Source organism: Carlito syrichta, unplaced genomic scaffold (genome assembly GCF_000164805.1).
Source record: "Carlito syrichta isolate Samal-C Ts95f unplaced genomic scaffold, Tarsius_syrichta-2.0.1 Scaffold305649, whole genome shotgun sequence".
Taxonomy (NCBI): domain Eukaryota; kingdom Metazoa; phylum Chordata; class Mammalia; order Primates; family Tarsiidae; genus Carlito; species Carlito syrichta.
Genome location: NW_007249745.1, coordinates 676,286 through 694,918, shown reverse-complemented (window position 1 = coordinate 694,918; position 18,633 = coordinate 676,286). Strand labels below are relative to the sequence as shown.

Genomic DNA, 18,633 nt, shown 5'->3' with positions numbered 1-18,633 from the left:
CTCCAGTCTGGGCGACAGAGTGAGACTCCAACTCAAAAAAAAAAAAAAAGACATCTGCACTCATACGTTTATCACAGCACTATCCACAATAGCAAAATCATGAAACCAACCTAGGTGCCCATCAATGATGGACTGGATAAAGAAAATGTGGTACGTATTACATCATGGGATACTACACAGTCATAAAAAAGAACAAAAGCATGTCCTTTGCAGCAGCATGGATGCAACTGAAGGCTATCATTCTAAGTGAACAAACACAAAAACAGCAAACAAGTACCATGTGTTCTCACTTATAAGTGGAAGCTAAAAACTGGATGCACACAGACATCAAGATGAGAACAATAGACACAGGAGACTCCTCGGGGGGGAGGGAAGAAGGGGAAAAATGGTTGAAAAACTACCTATTCCGAGCCCGCGGGTTCGAGACCCACCCGGGCAACTTGGCGAGACCTCATCTCTACAATAAATAAAAAATTAGCCGGGCATGGTAGCGCGCACCTGTAGTTCCAGCTACTTGGAAGGCGGAGGCGGAAGGATTGCCAGAGCCCAGCAGGTTGAGGCTGCGGTGGCCGGGAGCGGCCACTGCACTCCAGTCTGGGCGACAGAGTGAGACTCCAACTCAAAAAAAAAAAAGAAAAGAAAAACTACCTATTGAGTACCACTTTCATATGGGTGGCGGTTTCATTAGAAGTCCAAACTCTCCCACCAAAAAATATACCCATGTAAGAAACCTACACATGTACCCCTGAACTTAACATTTGAAAATAAAAAATAAATGATAAATATATTTTTTAAAATACTGCATGACTCCACTTTATATGCGTTACCTAAAATAGTCAAACTCACAGAAGCAAAGGGTACAATGGTGGCTGCCAGGGACTGGGGTGTGGAGGAATGGGAAGCTGCTAATCAATGGGTATAAAATTTCAGTTATGCAAGGTGAATAAGTTCTAGTCTGCTGTACAACACTGTGCCGATACATAACAGTCTTGTATTGTACATTTAAAAATCTATTGGGCCAGGCTCAGTGGCTCCGCCTGTAAACACAGCACTTTGGGAGGCTGAGGCAAGAGATTTCCTGAGCCCACGGATTCAAGACCAGCCCAGGCAACTTGGTAAGACCTCGTCTCTACAATAAATCAAAAAACTGGGGCAACCCCCTCAGGTCCCCTCCCACTGTGGGAGCTTTTCTGTCCTCTTAAGAAATCCTGCTTTTGGCCGGGTTCAGTGGCTCAACCTGTAATCTCAGCACTTTGGGAGGCCGACGTGAGTGGATTGCCTGAGCCCACAGGTTTGAGACCAGAACGGGCAACTTAGCGAGACCTCGTCTCTACAATAAACAAAAAATTAGCCTGGCATGGTAGCACGCACCTGTAGTTCCAGCTACTTGGAAGGCTGAGGCGGAAGGATCGCCAGAGCCCAGCAAGTCGAGGCTGTGGTGGTCAGGAGGGTGCTACTGCACTCCAGTCTGGGCGACAGAGTGAAACTCCAACTCAAAAGTAAAATAAAATAAATTCTGCTTTCTAAAAAAAAAAAAAATAGCCAGGTGTGGTGGCACACATTCGTAGTTCCAGCTACTTAGAAGACTGAGGCAGAAGAATCACCTGAGCCCAGCAGGCCGAGGCTGCAGCAGCCAAGAACATGCTACTGCACTCCAACCTGGGTGACAGAGTGAGACTGCAACTCAAAAAAAAGAATTTAAGATGGCAATAGCAGAGCATTAAACCAAGCACAGGGTCCTTCTGTCACAAATACACACAGGTGTGTGACTTGTATAGTCACATGCAATCCCATGAGGTGAACAACCACATGGGTTTCCCCGGATGTGGGATTTTCAATGCTAAAATAAGGACAGATGTAAGCAAACCAGAATGCTTGATCCCTTACCAGGAATGAGATTCAGAAGAAGAAAGGAATGACTACATCTGGTACCTCCAGGCTGCCGTTTACCATCTCTGGACCTTGACCTATTCATTTGCAAAGTTGGGGTAATGATGTCCCTATGCACCTCCTATCACTATAGAAAGAATTAATCTTGGGAGGGTGGGAAGGGTTGGAGGAAAGAAAAATCACCTATCAGGTATAATGTACACAGGTGGGGGTGATGGGTACACTTAAAACCCAGACTTCTTCACCACTATAAAATACAACCACTATAAAATACAACCACCACTATAAAATACAACCACTTCACCACTATAAAATACAACCACTATAAAATACAACCTTCTTCACCACTATAAAATACAACCACTATAAAATACAACCATGTAACCAAAAGCTATTTGTGCCCCTTTAAGTTATTGACATAACGAAAAAAAAGAATTAACCTAGAATGAAGATTCTTTGAGGTCTCTATGAAGCATGTGTTATTATTTTTGAAGATTGTAAAAGGAATACTGGAAGAACTGACCTGGCAGCTGTAAGAACTCTGAATCAGAAGGGAACAGATCAACAAAGAAGCTACTGTCATGACAAGACAACAACCTGGCCTCACCTGGCTGTAGGAGGAGCTGATGCTGACTGCTGAGGTTCCATGAAAAAGGTAGACAGCACCCCGGTTCTCCTCCTCTCCTGGGGCCCCAATGGCCACATCCGTCAGCTTGTCCCCATTCACGTCCTCCATCACTGTGAGGGCTGCCCCAAAGCGGCCCCAGGGGTGGCCTTGCTCACCCTGGAGAACAGCATCACACTTCCACCGAGCCCTCTGTGGAACACAAACAGCATCAGTCCCAAGCCCAGGCAGCCTCCACCTCACACCCAGATCCTACCCATCCCGGATCTCATAAGCCACTCACCCCCCTGGGCAAGGGGCACACGGACACCTGGCCCCCTCGAGTCTGCGCGTAGTAATGGGGGGCCCCAATGAGGACCAGGTCAGTTCTGCCATTGCTGTCCATGTCCACGGAGCAGAGAGAGGCCCCAAAGTAGGAGCCAATCTGAAAGAGATGGAACCATGATCACATACCTCTTCCAACCTAAACCAAAGTGTAGGGATTTTCTCTCTATGAAGAAAAATTATGCCTGCTGGGGAAATCCCTTTGGAGCAGATGTGATCTTCTAAAAGATTCATGATAAATTCTCATTTGAATGTGCTCCAGCTAAAAGAATCTATGAAAGACTCAGTGGGCAGTGGGTGAGGATCTACATTCCAGGGAGATTATTAAGGCAGCAAAGAAAAAGTTGGATCGGAAAATACAGAAAATCTTAGACGAGCATATAAGATGCCCTTTCAACACATTGGAAGACTTTTTTTTGTTGGTTTTTTTTTTTTGCGGGGGGGGGGGTTAGTCGGAGTCTCACTCTGTCACCCAGGCTGGAGTGCAGTGGCACACTCACAGCCACCCCAGCGTCGATCTACTGAAATCCGGCGATCCTTTCACCTCAACCTTCCAAGTAGCCTGAACTACAGGCACGCGCTACCACGCCCAGCTGATTGTTTTTTTTTATTGTAGAGACAAGGTCTCGAACCCACGGGCTCAGACAATCCACACCCCTCGGCCTCCCAAAGTGCTGGGATTACAGGCTGAGCCATTGAGCCCAGCCCATTGGAAGTCTTTAAAGGGATAAAAAGTCAAAGTTAGCAGTCTGACTAATATGGATTCAACTGACTTAAGATTAAAAATAACTACTGCTGCCCAGAATCTTTTTCATGATATTAAGAAATAACATCTATCTACTGGGGAAAATATTTTTAAAATATGTCCAATGTCAATATGTAGAATTCACCCATTTAATCATCTAGTCATTTATTAGTTTCACTCATTCAACAAACAAGGCTTTACTATTTGCTGAGTATAAGGCTAGGCAGTAGAGACACAGCAACTTCCAGGGCTCCAGGTGTAGCAGGGTGGAGGGGAGGAGAGTAGTAAATGAATAAACAGAGGGATGTATACAGCAATTTCAAACTAGGACAAGTTCTAGAAAGAAAATGCACGGGGCTATCATACCATGACTCACTGCGATATACTCTCTACGACATAACACTTTTGAGGGAAGACTCACTGACAACCTAATAAAGGGATTCAGACCTTATCCTAAAGTCAACAGAATTTTTATTCTGTTTTTGGGTAGGGTTTATTGGGTATAACTTACATAAAATAAAATTCAGCCTTTTTAGTGTACAATTTTACAAACATACAAAGTCACGTAACCACTGCCATAGTCAAGATACAGAGTAGTTTCATCATTCCCAAAATATTCCCTCATGCCCCATTGTAGTCAACATCTCTCCCCACCTAACGCTTGGCAACCACTGTTCTTTTTTCTGTCCCTATCATTTTACCTTTTCCAGAATGTTATATAAATGGAATTAAATAATAGCATTTTTGTTCTGCCTCCTTTGGCCTACAATAATGCATTTAAGATTCGTCTATGTTGTTACATGTATTGGTAATTCACTCCTTTTTATTACTGATTAGTATTCCATTGTATGCACGTACCATAATTTGCTTACCTATTCCCTACTTGAAGGACATTTGGCTTGTTTCTAATTTTGGTGATTATTAACAGAGCCACCAGAAACATTTGCACACAGAGTTTTATGTGAACATCTGTTTTCATTTCGCTTAAGTATACACGGTAGCAGGATTGATAGCATGGTAGTTGTATCATAAACTTTCTAAGAAATTATTTATCTTGAATTAATTATTACGTAGTGTGAGATATAGGTAAAGATTCACTTTTTGGACTATGGATGTCCAATTGTTCCAGTACCATTTGTTAAAAAAGACTCTATCAAATTATCTTTACATCTTTATTGAAAATCAATTGGTAACGTGTGACATTAACATCATAAAATGATATTAAAGTAGAGAAATTAAAGCACAGAGTTTTTGTATGTATTCAAAGTTACTGTTATCAGCTTAGAATAGACTGTTATATCTATAAAATGTTAATGTAAGCCCCATGGTATCTACAAAGAAAAAACCTGTAGTAGATACACCAAACAAAAAGAGAAAAGAATCAAAGTGTATCACTAAAAATAAAAAAAAAGCAAGTCACAAAAGAAGACAGCCAGACAGGAAGAATGGAGCAAAGAAACTACAAACAGCCAGAAAAAAAAAGAAAAAATATCAGTAATAGTCCCTACCTATCAATAATTACTGTACTTTAAATGTAAATTATTCGATTCTCTAATCAAAAGACATAGAGTCACTGAATGGATTTTTTTTTTAAAGATCCAACTACATGCTGCCTACAGAAACTGTTAGATTAAAGACATACATAGGCCGAAAGTGAAGGGATGGAAAAATAGAGCAAGGATAGCTATACTTCTTTCAAACAAAATAGAACTTATATCAAAGCTGCACAAGAGAGGCCAGGCGTGGTGGTTCAAGCCTGTAATCCCAACACTTTGGGAGGCCGAGGTGAGGGGATTGCCTGAGCCCACAGGTTCGAAAACAGCCTGGGAAACTTGGCGAGACTTCATCTCTACAATAAATCAAAAAACTAACCAGGCGTGGTAGCACATGCCTGGAGTTCCAGCTACTTGAACAGACGGCTGAGGCAGAAGAATCGCCTGCGCCCATCTGGTCGATGCTGGGGTGGCCATGAGCATACTACTGCACTCCAGCCTAGGCTGTGGAGTGAGACTCCAACTCAAAAAAAAAAAAACTGCACAAGAGAATAAGTCATTATATGATGATAAGAGAGTCAATTTATCAAGAGGATGTAACAATTGTGAATATATAGGCACCCAACATTAGAGCACCTAAATATGTAAAGCAAATATTTATGAAACTTAAGGGATAAGTAGATGGCAATACAATAATAATAAGGGGCTTCAAAGTCCCATTTGCAACAATGGCTAGATTATTCGGACAGAAAATCAATAAGGAAACGGCATACTTTAACACCACTATAGACCAAATAGACCTAACAGATATTTACAGAACATTCCATCCAACAGCAGCAGAATACATGTGGAACTTTCTATGTAGGCCACAAAATAAGTCTTAAAATTTTTGACCACCGGCGCACTGGCTCACACTCGTAATTCCAGCACTTTGGGAGGCAGAGACGAGAGGATTGCCTGAGCACAGGGGTTCAAGACCAACCTGGGCAACTTGGCAAGACCTCATCTCTACAATAAATCAAAAAATTAGCCAGGTGTGGTGGCATGTGCCCATAGTTCCAGCTACTTGGGAAGCTGAGGAAGAAGGATCCTCTGAACCCAGCAAGTCAAGGCTGCAATGGCTGTGATTGTGCCACTGCACTTCAGCCTGAGACTCCAACTCAAAAAAATAAAATAAAAATTTTGACAAGATTGAAATAATTCAAGTACCTTTTCCAATCACAATGGTATGAAACTAGAAATCAATAACATAAGCAAAACTGGAAAATTCACAAATATATAGAAATTAAACAACACACTTCTAAACATCCAAATGGGTCAAAGAAGAAGTCAAAAGGGAAATCAGAAAATATCTTAAGAAATATGATATTTTTAAGTGGAAACACAACATAACACACCAAAATTAACGGCATGCACAAAAGTAGTTCTCAGAAAGAAGTTTATAGAGGTAAGTGCCTACATTTTTTAACAAATACCTGATTATTCAGTGGTCGTTTCTAACGTTATAAGAGATTTTTTTTTTTGCTTTCTTCTTATAATATATTTGTGTATTCTGATTTTCATGCAATATATTTCACTTCTAATAAGAATTTAAAACACAACTTTAATTTTTTTTAAAGAAAGCAAAAACTTCAATAAACAATCTAATGTTACATCTCAAAGAACTAGAAAAAGAAAAACTGAGCCCAAAGTCAGCAAAAGAACTGAAACAATAAAATTCAGAGCAGAAATAAGTAAAATAGAGACTAAAAAACAATAGAAAAGATCAATAAAACTGAGTTGGTTTTGTGAAAAGGTAAACAAAATCAACAAACCTTTAGCTAGACTTAAAAAAAAAAGATTCAAATAAACAAAATCAGAAATTAAAGAGGAAGTATTACAACTGGAGTCACAGAAATACAAAGGACCATAAGAGACTACTATGAACAATTATACGCCAAAAAATGGATAATCTAGAAGAAATGGATAAACTCCTAGAAACATATAACCTACCAAGCCTGAATCATGGAGAAATGGAAAATATGAACAGACCAATAACAAGTAAGGAGACTGAATCAATAATCAAAAATCCCAAGAAAGAAAATCCTCAGGACCCAATGGCTTCATTGCTGAATTCTACCAAACATTTAAAGAATTATTGCAAAGCTTTCTCAAACTCACACAAAAAATTGAAGAGAAAGAAATAGCTCCAAATTCATTTTATAAGGCCAGCATTACCCTGATACCAAAGCCAGACAAGGACTCTACAAGAAAATAAAAGTACAGGTCAATATCCCTAATGAACATAGAGGCAAAAATTCTCAATAAAATAAGTAGGGAATTCAGACCAGACATGGTGGCTCATGCCAGTAATCCCAGCACTTTAGAAGGATAAAGCAGAAGGACTGTTTGAGTCCAGGAGTTTAAGACCTAAGCAACACAGCAAGTCCTCCTCACAACAACAAAAAAAAAAAACCTCAAAAAAGTAGCCAGGTGTGGGGTTGCAGGCCGGTAGTCCCAGCTACCTGGGAGGCTGAGGTGAGAGGATCACTTGAGTTCAAGTGTTTGAAGTTGCAGTGAACCATGATTGTGCCACTGCACTCCAGCCTGGGTGACAGAGTGAGATCCTGACAAATAAATAAGTAAATAAATAAACAGGCCAGGTTTGGTGGCTCAGCCGGTAATCCCAGCACTTTGGGAGGCCAAGGCGAGTGGCTTGCCTGAGCCTGCGAGTTCAAGACCAGCCCGAGCAAGACCTCGTCTCTAAAATAAATCAAAAAAATTAGCCAGGAGTGGTAGCACGCACCTGTAGTTCCCACTACTTGAAAGGCTGAGGCAGAAGGATCGCCAGAGCCCAGCAGATCAACGCTGGGGTGGCTGTGAGTATGCCACTGCATTCCAGCCTGGGCAACAGAGTGAGACTCCAAATAAATAAGTAAATAAAGTGGCAAAGTTTAAAAGATCATAACCATGTGATTTATCCTTGCATCCCAAGGATAAATCAACATATGCAAATCAATGTTATATATCATATTAACAGAATGAAAGACTAAAACTGTATGATCATCTCAAAAAATTAAGAAAAAGCATTGACAAAATTAAACATCCTTTCATGATAAAACTCTTAACAAATTAGGTATAGAAGGAATGTATCTCAACATAGATGACAAGACCACAGCAAACATCATATTAATTGGGGAAAAACTAATAGCTTTACTACTAAAATCAGAAACAAAGCAAGAATGCACTCTTGCCACTTCTATCCAACATAGTGTTAAACGCCCTAGCCACAGCATTAGGCAAGAAAAAGGAATGAAAGGCATTCAGGTTAGAAATAAAGCATACAATACATTATTATTAACTACAGATACCATATAGATCTACAGAGCTGATTCACTCTAACTGAAACTTAGTACCTTTTGACCAATATCTCCCCATTTCTCCCCCAGCCTCCAGCCCCTGGAATCCACCATTCTACCCTCAGCTTCTATGAATTTGACTTTTAAATATTCCACATATGTGACAACATGCAGTATTTGTCTTTCTGTGCCTATCTTATTTCACTTAGTATAATGTCCTCCAGGTTCATTCATGTTACCATAATGACAGAATTTCCTTCTTTTAAAGACTGAATAGTATTTCATCGCATATGTATGTGTTTATATTTTTTCTTTCTCCATTCATCTGTTGTTGTTGGACACTTAAATTGATGCCATATCTTGGCTATTGTGAATAATGCTGCAATATGTATTAACCCAGAAGTGGGATGACTGGATCATACGGTAGTTCTATTTTTAATTTTTGAGAAAATTGATTTACATCACCACCAATGGTGTACAAGGACATCTTTTTCTCTACATCCTCACCAAGACTTATCTCAGTTTTTTTTAATTAATAATCATTCTAACAAGCGTGAGGTGATATCTCATTGTGACTCTAATCTGTGCTTACTTTTATTTCTTGTGCTTTGGAGGTGTCATATCCAAAAATCCAAAAAATCATTGCCCTGATCAATGTCAAGAAGCTTTCCCTCTATGTTTTTCTTCTATTTGTTTTACAGCTTTAGATCTTTGAAATGATAAGTTTTTAATCTATTTTCAGGTTGATTTTTGTAATGGTGTGAGCTAAGGGTCCAATTTCATTCTCTTTATCAGAGATCTACTTAACTCTAAATACATGGGTTCATCTCCAGGCTCTCTACCCTGTTCCATTGGTCAATGTGTCTGTTTTTTATACCGGTACTATGCTTTTTTAATTTCTATAACTTTGTATAGTATATTTTAAGATCAGGAAGTATGATGCCTCAGCTTTGTTTTTGCTTCTGAGGATTGCTTCACTGTCTGGGGTCTTCTGTGATTCTACATACATTTTAGAGTTGTTGTTTTTTTTTTTCCATTTCTGTTAAAAATGCCAGTGGGATTCTGATTGGGATTGCGTTGAATCTGTAGATAGCTTTAGGTAGTATGGACATTTTAACATTTTAGTATTTATACTTCTAACCCATGAACACGGGAAACCGTTCCATTTATTTGTGTCTTGTTTAATTTCTTTCACCAATATTTTATAGATTCATTGTACATATATTTTACCTCCTTGGTTAAATTTACTCCTAAGGTTTTTTTTTTTATGCTATCATAAATGAGATTGTTTTCTTGATTTCTGTTTTTAATAGTTCATTGCTAGTATATAGAAACATAAGCGATTTTTGCTTACTGATTTTGCATCCTACAACTTTATTGAATTTGTTTATTAGATCTAGCAGTGTTTTGGTGGAGTTGCTAGGATAATGTCAAATGTAAGCAGAGGCAAATGTCCTTCCTTATTTCTAATTTCCTTCTTTAGAACAGTGTCTTCAACAAATGGTGCTGAGAAAACGGGATATCCACATGTAAGAGAATGAAATTGGACCCTTAGTTCACACCATTACAAAAATCAACTGAAAATAGGTTAAAGACATCCATTTCAAAGATCTAAAACTGTAAAACAAATAGAAGAAAACATAGGGGGAAAGCTACTTGACATTGGTCTGGGCAATAATTTTTTGGATATGACCCCTCCAAAGCACAAGAAACAAAAGCAAAAGTAGAAAAATGGAATGGCATCAAACTAGAAAGCTTCCACACAGCAAAGAAAACAACATAGTGAATAGACAACCTACGGAATGGGAGAAAATATTTACCAGCCATACATCTGATAGGAGATTCAAATCCAAAATATATAAAGAACTCAAACAACTCAATAGCTAGAGAAAAAATAACCCAATTTAAAATGCGCAAGGGACTGGAATGGATACTTCTCAAAATAAAACAGATATATTTACAAACTGCTTACTTAGAAGGCACAGATTAAAGCCACAATGAGATATCACCTCACACTTGTTAGAATGATTATTAATTTTTAAAAACTGAGATAAGTCTTGGTGAGGATGTAGAGAAAAAGATGTCCTTGTACACCATTGGTGGTGATGTAAATCAATTTTCTCAAATATTAAAAATGGAACTACCATATGATCCAGTCATCCCACTTCTGGGTTAATACACATTGCAGCATTATTCACAATAGCCAAGATATGGCATCAATTTAAGTGTCCAACAACAACAGATGAATGGAGAAAGAAAACATATAAACACATATATATGCGATGAAATACGATTCAGTCTTTAAAAGAAGGAAATTCTGTCATTATGGTAACATGAATGAACCTGGAGGACATTATACTAAGTGAAATAAGATAGGCACAGAAAGACAAATACTGCATGTTGTCACATATGTGGAATATTTAAAAGTCAAATTCATAGAAGCTGAGGGTAGAATGGTGGATTCCAGGGACTGGAGGCTGGGGGAGAAATGGGGAGATATTGGTCAAAAGGGACTAAGTTTCGAATATTATACAGCCATAAAGAAGGATAAACATATGGACTTTGCAGCAATTTGATGGATTTAGAGTCTATCATACTCAGTGATCTATCACAGAAACAAAGAATAAAGTACGATTTGTACTCATAAGCGGACCTTGAACAATTATCATAATACTGTAAGAAAGGGAAACTGCCAGGGGAAGAAGGTGAGATTGGCAGTTGAGGGAAACTGCCAGGGGGAGGGATACACCTCATCAACAAAGGTACCTGCATGATGAACATTTGTATACCTAACCCTAAATTGTACCCCACATCTTTAAAATAAAAATAAATAAATAAATAATCCAACAATTTTTAAAAAGTTACTACGTTTCAGTTAGAATGAATCAACTCTGTAGATCTTTAGCACTATATGGTGTCTATAGTTCATAATAATGTATTGTATGCTTGTACATTGCTAGAAAGTAGATCTTAAATGATCTCACCCCAAAAAGTGATAACTGGTCGGGCAACGGTGACTCAGCCTGTAATTCCAGCACTTTGGGAGGCTGAGGTAAGAGGATTGCCTGAGCCCGGGGGTTCGAGACCAGTCTAGGCAACTTGGTGAGATCTCATCTCTACAATAAATCACAAAACTAGCCGGACGTGGTGGCATGCATCTGTAGTTCCAGCTACTTGGAAGGCTGAGGCGGAAGGATCGCCTGAGCCCAGCAGGTCGAGGCTGCGATGGCCGTGAGCATGCCCCTGCATTCAAGCCTGGGTGACAGAGTAAGACTGCAACTCAAAAAAAAAAAAAAAAAAAGTGATAACTATGTGAGGTGATGGATGTATTAATTAGCTTGATTTAATCATTTCATAATGAATGCCTCTATCAAAACATCATGTTGTGCATCGTAAATAAATACTATTTTCACTTGTCATAAAGCTGATGGGGAGGGAGGAAAGAACATATTTTTAAAAGAATATCAGTTGACTATACATGTGTCAGTCTATTTCAGGATGACTCTGTTTCACTGATCTACAGGTTGACATCCTTTCACCAATGTCACACTGCCTTGATTATTTTAACTTTGTAATAAGACTTGAAATCAAGAAAAATGTGAGTCCTCCACTAAATACTTCATAGTATTTACCTAAATTATTTTCAAAACTGTCTTGGATATTTTACTCTTTTTATTTTTTTGTAAATTTTAGAATAGGCTTGTCAATCCTAAATATATTTTCAGAATTTTTTATCAATTTTTAAATTACTATGAATACATAATAGTATTCATACTACTGTCCAATCACAGTAAATGGTTTTGCATTCTATTTGAATTTCTGACTGTTCAATGATATTATAGAAATATAATTGCTTTTTTATATTTTTGTTTGTTTGTTTGTTTTGTTTTGATTTGGGGTCTCCCTCTGTCACCCAGGCTGGAAAGCAGTAGCACGCTCACAGCCTCTGCAGCCTTGACCTGCTGGGCTCCAGAGATCCTTCCGCCTCAGCCTTCCAAGTAGCTGGAATTACAGGCATGTGCCACCATGCCTGGCTAATTTTTTGATTTATTGTACAGACAAGGTCTTGCCAAGTTGCCCAGGCTGGTCTCAAACCCATGGGCTCAGTCAATCCTCTCACCTCAGCCTCCCAAAGTTCTGGGATTTTAGGCGTGAGCCACTGCACCCGGCCTGATTTTTATATATTGTTCTTGTATCCTGAGAACTTACTTAAATAACCTATTATTATTATAGTAGCTTTTTAATAGGTTCTTTTGAATTTTATATGCAATTGTGTAATCTGCAAATAGAGACGGTTTTATTTCTTCCTTTCCACTCTGTTTTGGTTTTTTTTGTTTTGTTTTGTTTTTGAGTGGGAGTCTCACTCTGTCGCCCAGACTGGAGTGCAGTGGCCACTCCTGGCCACCGCAGCCTCGGCCTGCTGGGCTCCGGAGATCCTTCCACCTCAGCCTTCCAAGTAGCTGGAACTACAAGCATGAGCTAACACGCCCGGCTGATTTTTTTATTTATTGTAGAGATGAGGTCTCGCTGCCCAGGCAGGTCTTGAACCCTCGGGCTCAGGCAATCCACTCACCTCAGCCTCCCAAAGGCACGGGATTATAGGCTGAGCCACCGAGCCCGGCCACTCTATGTTTTTTTACTTCTTCTTCTTCTTTTTCTTGTTTTATTGCACTGGCTAGGTCTTCCAGTACAATGTTAAATAGGAATAGTAAAAAATGGATATTCTTGCCTTGTTTTCAGTTTTAGGAGAAAAACATTCTCTTTCACTTATTTTAAGTAGTATGCCAGCTGTAGTTTTTTTGTAAATGCTCTTTTTCAGGTTGAGAAAATTCCCTATAGTTCTTAGTTTGTTGAGAGTCTTTAATCATAAAAGGATATTATATTTTCTCAAGTTATTTCCTGTATTTATTAAGGTGATTACATTTTTTTCTTCTCTAATGTGTCATTATGGTGACCTACATTGATTTTTTTCAAAATAACTTTTTAAATTGAGATAAAATTTACATAACCTAAAATTTACCATTTTAGTGTAAAAAGTTCAGTGGTTTTTAGTATATTCACAATGTTGTATAGCCATCACTACTAATGGCAGAATATTTCCAACTCCCCAAAAAGAAACTCTGTATCTGTTAACAGTCACTCCCAAACCTCATAATTTTGACTAGAGATTAGTGGCAACCACTAATCTACTTTCTGGCTCTCTGGATTTGTAAATTTTGAATGAGAGGTGTAAATCCTCCAACTTTGTTCTCCTTTTTCAAGATTATTTCAGTTAATACAGGTCCCTTGTATTTCCACATGTACTTCAGGATTAGTTTGTCCATTTCTACGATATTCGTTTCTTTTTAATGTTGAACAAGCCCTACATGCCTGGGGTAAACTACACCTATCCTTCTTTGTAGTTTTCTTGTGTTTTCTCCCACCACCAACACCCACAACTCTGAACTCCCTCCCATGTTTTCTCCCTCCTCTGTCTCTTTTCTTCCCCTCTCCCCCTTCACTTCTCTTGTTCTTCCACCTTAGGTCTTGGTTTAACTGTCACTTCCTCAGGAAGCCTTCCCTAATGCCCTTGTGTAGATGCCCCTCCCATGTACTCTCATGACTACCAGACTATCCCCACTTTAAGCCTACATTATCCTTGATGGTAATTTGTGTGTGCTTGAGTGTGGTGTGGGAGCTGACCAGCCAGCCTTCCTCATGTCCCTTCCCCAAACACAAAACAGAGAAGTAGTGTCACAATCACACTTGACTTCCTGGAATTCCCCTACATTATCCCCTGCTCCACCCCTTATACGTGCCAGGCATTGATGTCATCAACATGTGGAAAGAGCACGTGAAGAACCTGACTATTGACAAAGAATTATGACAAGATATTTTGGTATCAGGGAAACTGGTTTCATCCACACATGATGCATTACTTGTAGGCCAAAGAGAACTACTGATGGAAACTAAAGAAACACACAGAACTACAGGCACAATATCATGAGTGCAGTCCTGTTTCAAGAACTGCCAAGAATGATTTTGACTAGAGATTTTTGTCTCACACACCAGTTGCCACATAATACGTGACCATACTGCTATTGCGGGGGTGATATTCAAAATATTGAACTGCTGGGACTGCACAGGTATAAGCAGGGGCTTGGCTGGAGGTCCCCTGAGGTATCCAGCCTAACCTCACAATTACCTCGTAGGGAAGATCAGTGGGCACCAAGAGAGGCACCAGAGTGCATAGGTGAGAGAGAAGCACCATGTATTGACAGATATGGAATTATTTCAATATTTTGATAACTAATATGGCTATACTGGTTATGTACTGGTTGAATACCAGCTCTGAATACAGGTAGACTCAGAGAGAGCTCTGCGAAGGTCAAGTGCTATTGTTTATTATTGTCAGGAAAGCTTAAGACATAGCGTTCTCAAATGCAAAGTCTCCTATTTACAAGACTCCGCCACACTTGGCAACTGGCAATGCACCTCCTGGAATCTCTCAGCTCCCAAGGTGCTTGCACATTCATGCCCCTCACACTCTGGACTCACCTGGCTGCCCTTGATGTTAGCGTTGGACTCCCAGGTGCCAGCATTCTGTCTGAACATCACCACCAGGCCAATGTGCTGATATCGAGGTGCCCCCAGAACCAGGCTTTGCACCTGGTTCTGCAAGATGACGGCGGCAGCATAACCTGAAGATGATGGTCTAAGAGGTGAAGTGCTTTCCCTTCCCCCTTCTTCACCATGCAGACCCATTCCTTGAGTAGAGGCAATGGGGCAGTCCCATACTTGATAGGTTGGGGTACCTGAACCCTGTACTACATCCTTCTTTGTGAACATAATTAAAATTAAATTTGGAAAGTTCTGTCTTTCAAACTATCCCAAAGGCCTCCGAAAGAGCTGATGACATTCATACTAGTTGAGATATGCCATATCCTGACCCTTCTGAGAGTAACCCTTGCCCCTCACTTACCCAAGTAAGCATCATTCATGTCTGAATCTACCCTGGTTGTGTTGATGAAGGTGCCTTCTTCCTTTGATGTATACAGAAAGGCTCCACCAGCCCAGTCATAGCTCCCCACAGAGCCCAGCAAGGGACCAGTCTGGTAAAAGGGGTAAAGCAGGATTTATGAAAAAGGGAGAAGGGACCGCTGCTGCCCATCCAAGAGGAACCTCCCAACAAGCACCCATCACAGAGAAAAGCCTCCGAGGCCTTTTATCTCTTCTTGTCCCACTCCTGATTTGATGGAGAGCCACTTACAGAAGTGATGGCAGAACTGAAGCCTTCCTGAGACAGCTCATGCTCAAAGGAGCTGGTACTTCCTGTCTGAGTACCTGTGAGGAGGAGAACTTTCTATATGAAAGAAAGCAGAAGAGCCTAAGAGAGGTGCTGGAAACCCAAATGCTATGGTGGTCAGACAAAAGGAGGAATCTGTGTTGACCTGGAAAGCATACGTCCCTCTTAAAGTGGTGATGGCTATTCAACCAACCATTCTTGCCAAGTGGGAATGTGGTCCTCAAGGTATCTAATCTCCTAATTTTTCAAGATAAGCCATAAATCCAGGTTGTATATGAAATCCCTTCCCCATTTCTAAATTCCTTTTCTTTAACAAGCTATTATTGAGCACCTTCTAAATACCAAGCACTATTCTAGGTAAGGGGTTACAGTAGTGAACCAAACAGACAAATGTTGGCAATACATCCAAATACCTTGAAAAATACTGTGTGGGATTTGACTCCCCTACACTCCAGTGTATCAGTGTATAGCCAAGACTGGTAAAATTAGAGATAAAAGTCTCAATTCTTTTGATATCAAAGGAATTGACAGAGAGAGGCCAGGGCGCTGGGAGTTTCAGGATGTGAAGAGAGAGTTAATGCTGAGGGTAAGGACACCAAGGGTTAGGAGCATCTAGTTTCTAGAGGGGATGGAGGACTGCCTCTGGAGCTGCTCTAGAACACAAATGCCTGACTCACCCTCAATCGCAAAGATCTTTTCCTGAAGTTGGTCCTGAATGGTCTTCAGAGCTTCAAAGTTATTCACCTGGAACACGTGATCACGAGCTGGCTTGGATGCAATGGTATTAAGCTCTTCGCGTGATTTCGCACTGTAAAAGGCATCTCCTACCTGTTAGCAAGGAACAGAGGCCAAATCAGACACTGTCTAGGGGCAGCAGTATCATCTAGCAAAGAAAATGCTGGCAGGAAAAGAATCTGAAACACTATTTGTCAAATGAAAAAATGCACCAGAAGGCCCCTGGGACAGGGCTACCAAATATAGTTGGGCAGGTTGCACACTGCACAGGGCATTCTGCCAAGGGAGCAGTGGCAGGCTAAAACCCCAGCCTTTGCTCTGTTTGCTGTGCCACGTCCACTGGTGTGAATCTGACCTCCCCCCAGAAAAAGAGGAACCTTTTTCTTTATAGGAAGGTATTTCCTACCTGCCCAGCCATGCATCCATGATGATATCTGTTTCTGTGTCACACAAGGTGCTGTGATAATTTGATTATGCTGATGATCCTAGTTCTTTACCTCTTTCTGTATCCAAGCCCTTTCCCCAAAACTTTGCTGTGCTCTCCTACTCTTGGTAGAGCCTTCTGCTCCACTCATTGTCTCTGGGCCCAGCACACATCTTGCTTTAGCCTATGGATGTTATCAAACAAGATGCGAACAGGGACTTGAAAAAGCACTTAACACCATTTCTGCTTCCTCTGCCTTCGCCATGAGGACATGCTCAGGCTAGCCCACTGGAGAATGAAACCCAGGGAGCCAAAGAGGGAAGTCACCCCAGTTGTTCTAATCAAGGCTATCTAGCATAGTAGGCAGACATAGTTGGCAGCCCTCAGAAATGGAGAGAGCCCAGCCAGGATCAGCAGATTTGCCTGCTAACTTGCAACTGATTGCAGATGTGTGAATGAGCCCAGACGAGACCGAACACCTGTCTAACTAACATATAGGGTTATTTATTATTTTAAGCCACTGACTTTGGGGATAGTTTGTTCCACAGCATTATTTTGATAAATGATACAGGTGCCTCTGAGCTAATAGTAGCCCCTGCCTCGTTTTGATTTTACCGATATTTGCAAATTGAATGAAGAGTGTATCCAAATAGAAACCCTCCACAGAAGCATCAGGCTTGAGACGTATTCCATACCCCAATGACATAGCGAATGACCCCCTCTCTGTCCGCCTCAGGGATGACATCCTCATAATTCAAGGGATCACCAAACTTCTCTCCATCTGTGATGACAATTAGGATCTTAAGGGCGTTCTCTCGGGCTCCCATCCTGGTGCTAAACAGTTCTCTTCTGTGTAGGGAAGAGGAAGTACAAAGTCAAATGCAAATAGATAGAGATGCTATTAACATTGAGGAGGAAATGTCAGCTCAGTCCAAGACACAGACGCAGCAGGGTCCAACCTAGGAGGGGCTCAGTCTCTCCTGAGACTGAACGCTGAGATGTGACTTCCCTAAGACCTGGAAAGGCAACAGAGGAAGGGAAACCTTCACTCCTTTGTCCACCTTTGCATAGTTTTGGTTTTTTAAACTGAATATTATTACTTTTAAAATCTTGAAAAATGTTTTAAAGACATTAGCATAATTGGGCTTTCCTCAAACCTCTCCCAGAACACTGTACCAGCTGCCTAGCACGTCTAGGACTCTCTAGTGTTTCCTGCACTTCTGTCCCAACCCCATCCTAGCCTCTATAGACACACACACCAGTTCATCAGAGCGAATCTCCCAAAACGAGATGTGGCAATGTCTCCCCACTGCTTAAAACATTCAATGGTAGGCAGAGCTCAGTGGCTCAGCCTGTAATCCCAGCACTTTGGGAACCGAGGCTAGTGGATTGCCTGAGCCCATGGGTTTGAGACCAGTCCAGACTCTACAATAAATCAAAAATTAGCCGGGCGTGGTAAAAACACGCCTGTAGTTCAGACTACTTGGAAGACTGAGGAGGAAGGATCACCGGAACCCAGCAGGTTGACACCGGGGTGGCCGTGAATGTGCCACTGCACTCCAGCCTGGGTGACAGAGTGAGACTCCAATTCAAAAAAAAAAAAAGGCTCCCCACTGGTTATAAAGCAGCCTGTGGTGACCTGGCTTCAGCTAATCTTTCTAGCCTTCTTCCAGTCACTTTTCCCCCACTTCTTCACTTTACTCTTACCTTTACTCACAACTTGTTTTTAATGAACACATCACGCACAGTCCCTCCTCCACACCTTTTTTTTTTT

At 40.7% G+C, this 18,633-nt stretch overlaps 1 protein-coding gene across 1 annotated transcript in view; it reads right to left on the bottom strand.

Moving 5' to 3' along the window:
* Nucleotides 1-18,633, bottom strand: part of ITGAM (integrin subunit alpha M) — a 45,634-nt gene that overhangs the window by 16,908 nt on the left and 10,093 nt on the right. Inside the window, exons 8-14 of the mRNA XM_008062063.2 lie at nucleotides 17,555-17,708; nucleotides 16,378-16,528; nucleotides 15,665-15,738; nucleotides 15,377-15,506; nucleotides 14,953-15,095; nucleotides 2,799-2,939; nucleotides 2,498-2,707 (exon numbers count right to left, since the gene is read on the bottom strand). Of these exons, the coding sequence (XP_008060254.1) occupies nucleotides 2,498-2,707; nucleotides 2,799-2,939; nucleotides 14,953-15,095; nucleotides 15,377-15,506; nucleotides 15,665-15,738; nucleotides 16,378-16,528; nucleotides 17,555-17,708 (1,003 nt within the window). The remainder of the gene's footprint in view (nucleotides 1-2,497; nucleotides 2,708-2,798; nucleotides 2,940-14,952; nucleotides 15,096-15,376; nucleotides 15,507-15,664; nucleotides 15,739-16,377; nucleotides 16,529-17,554; nucleotides 17,709-18,633) is intronic.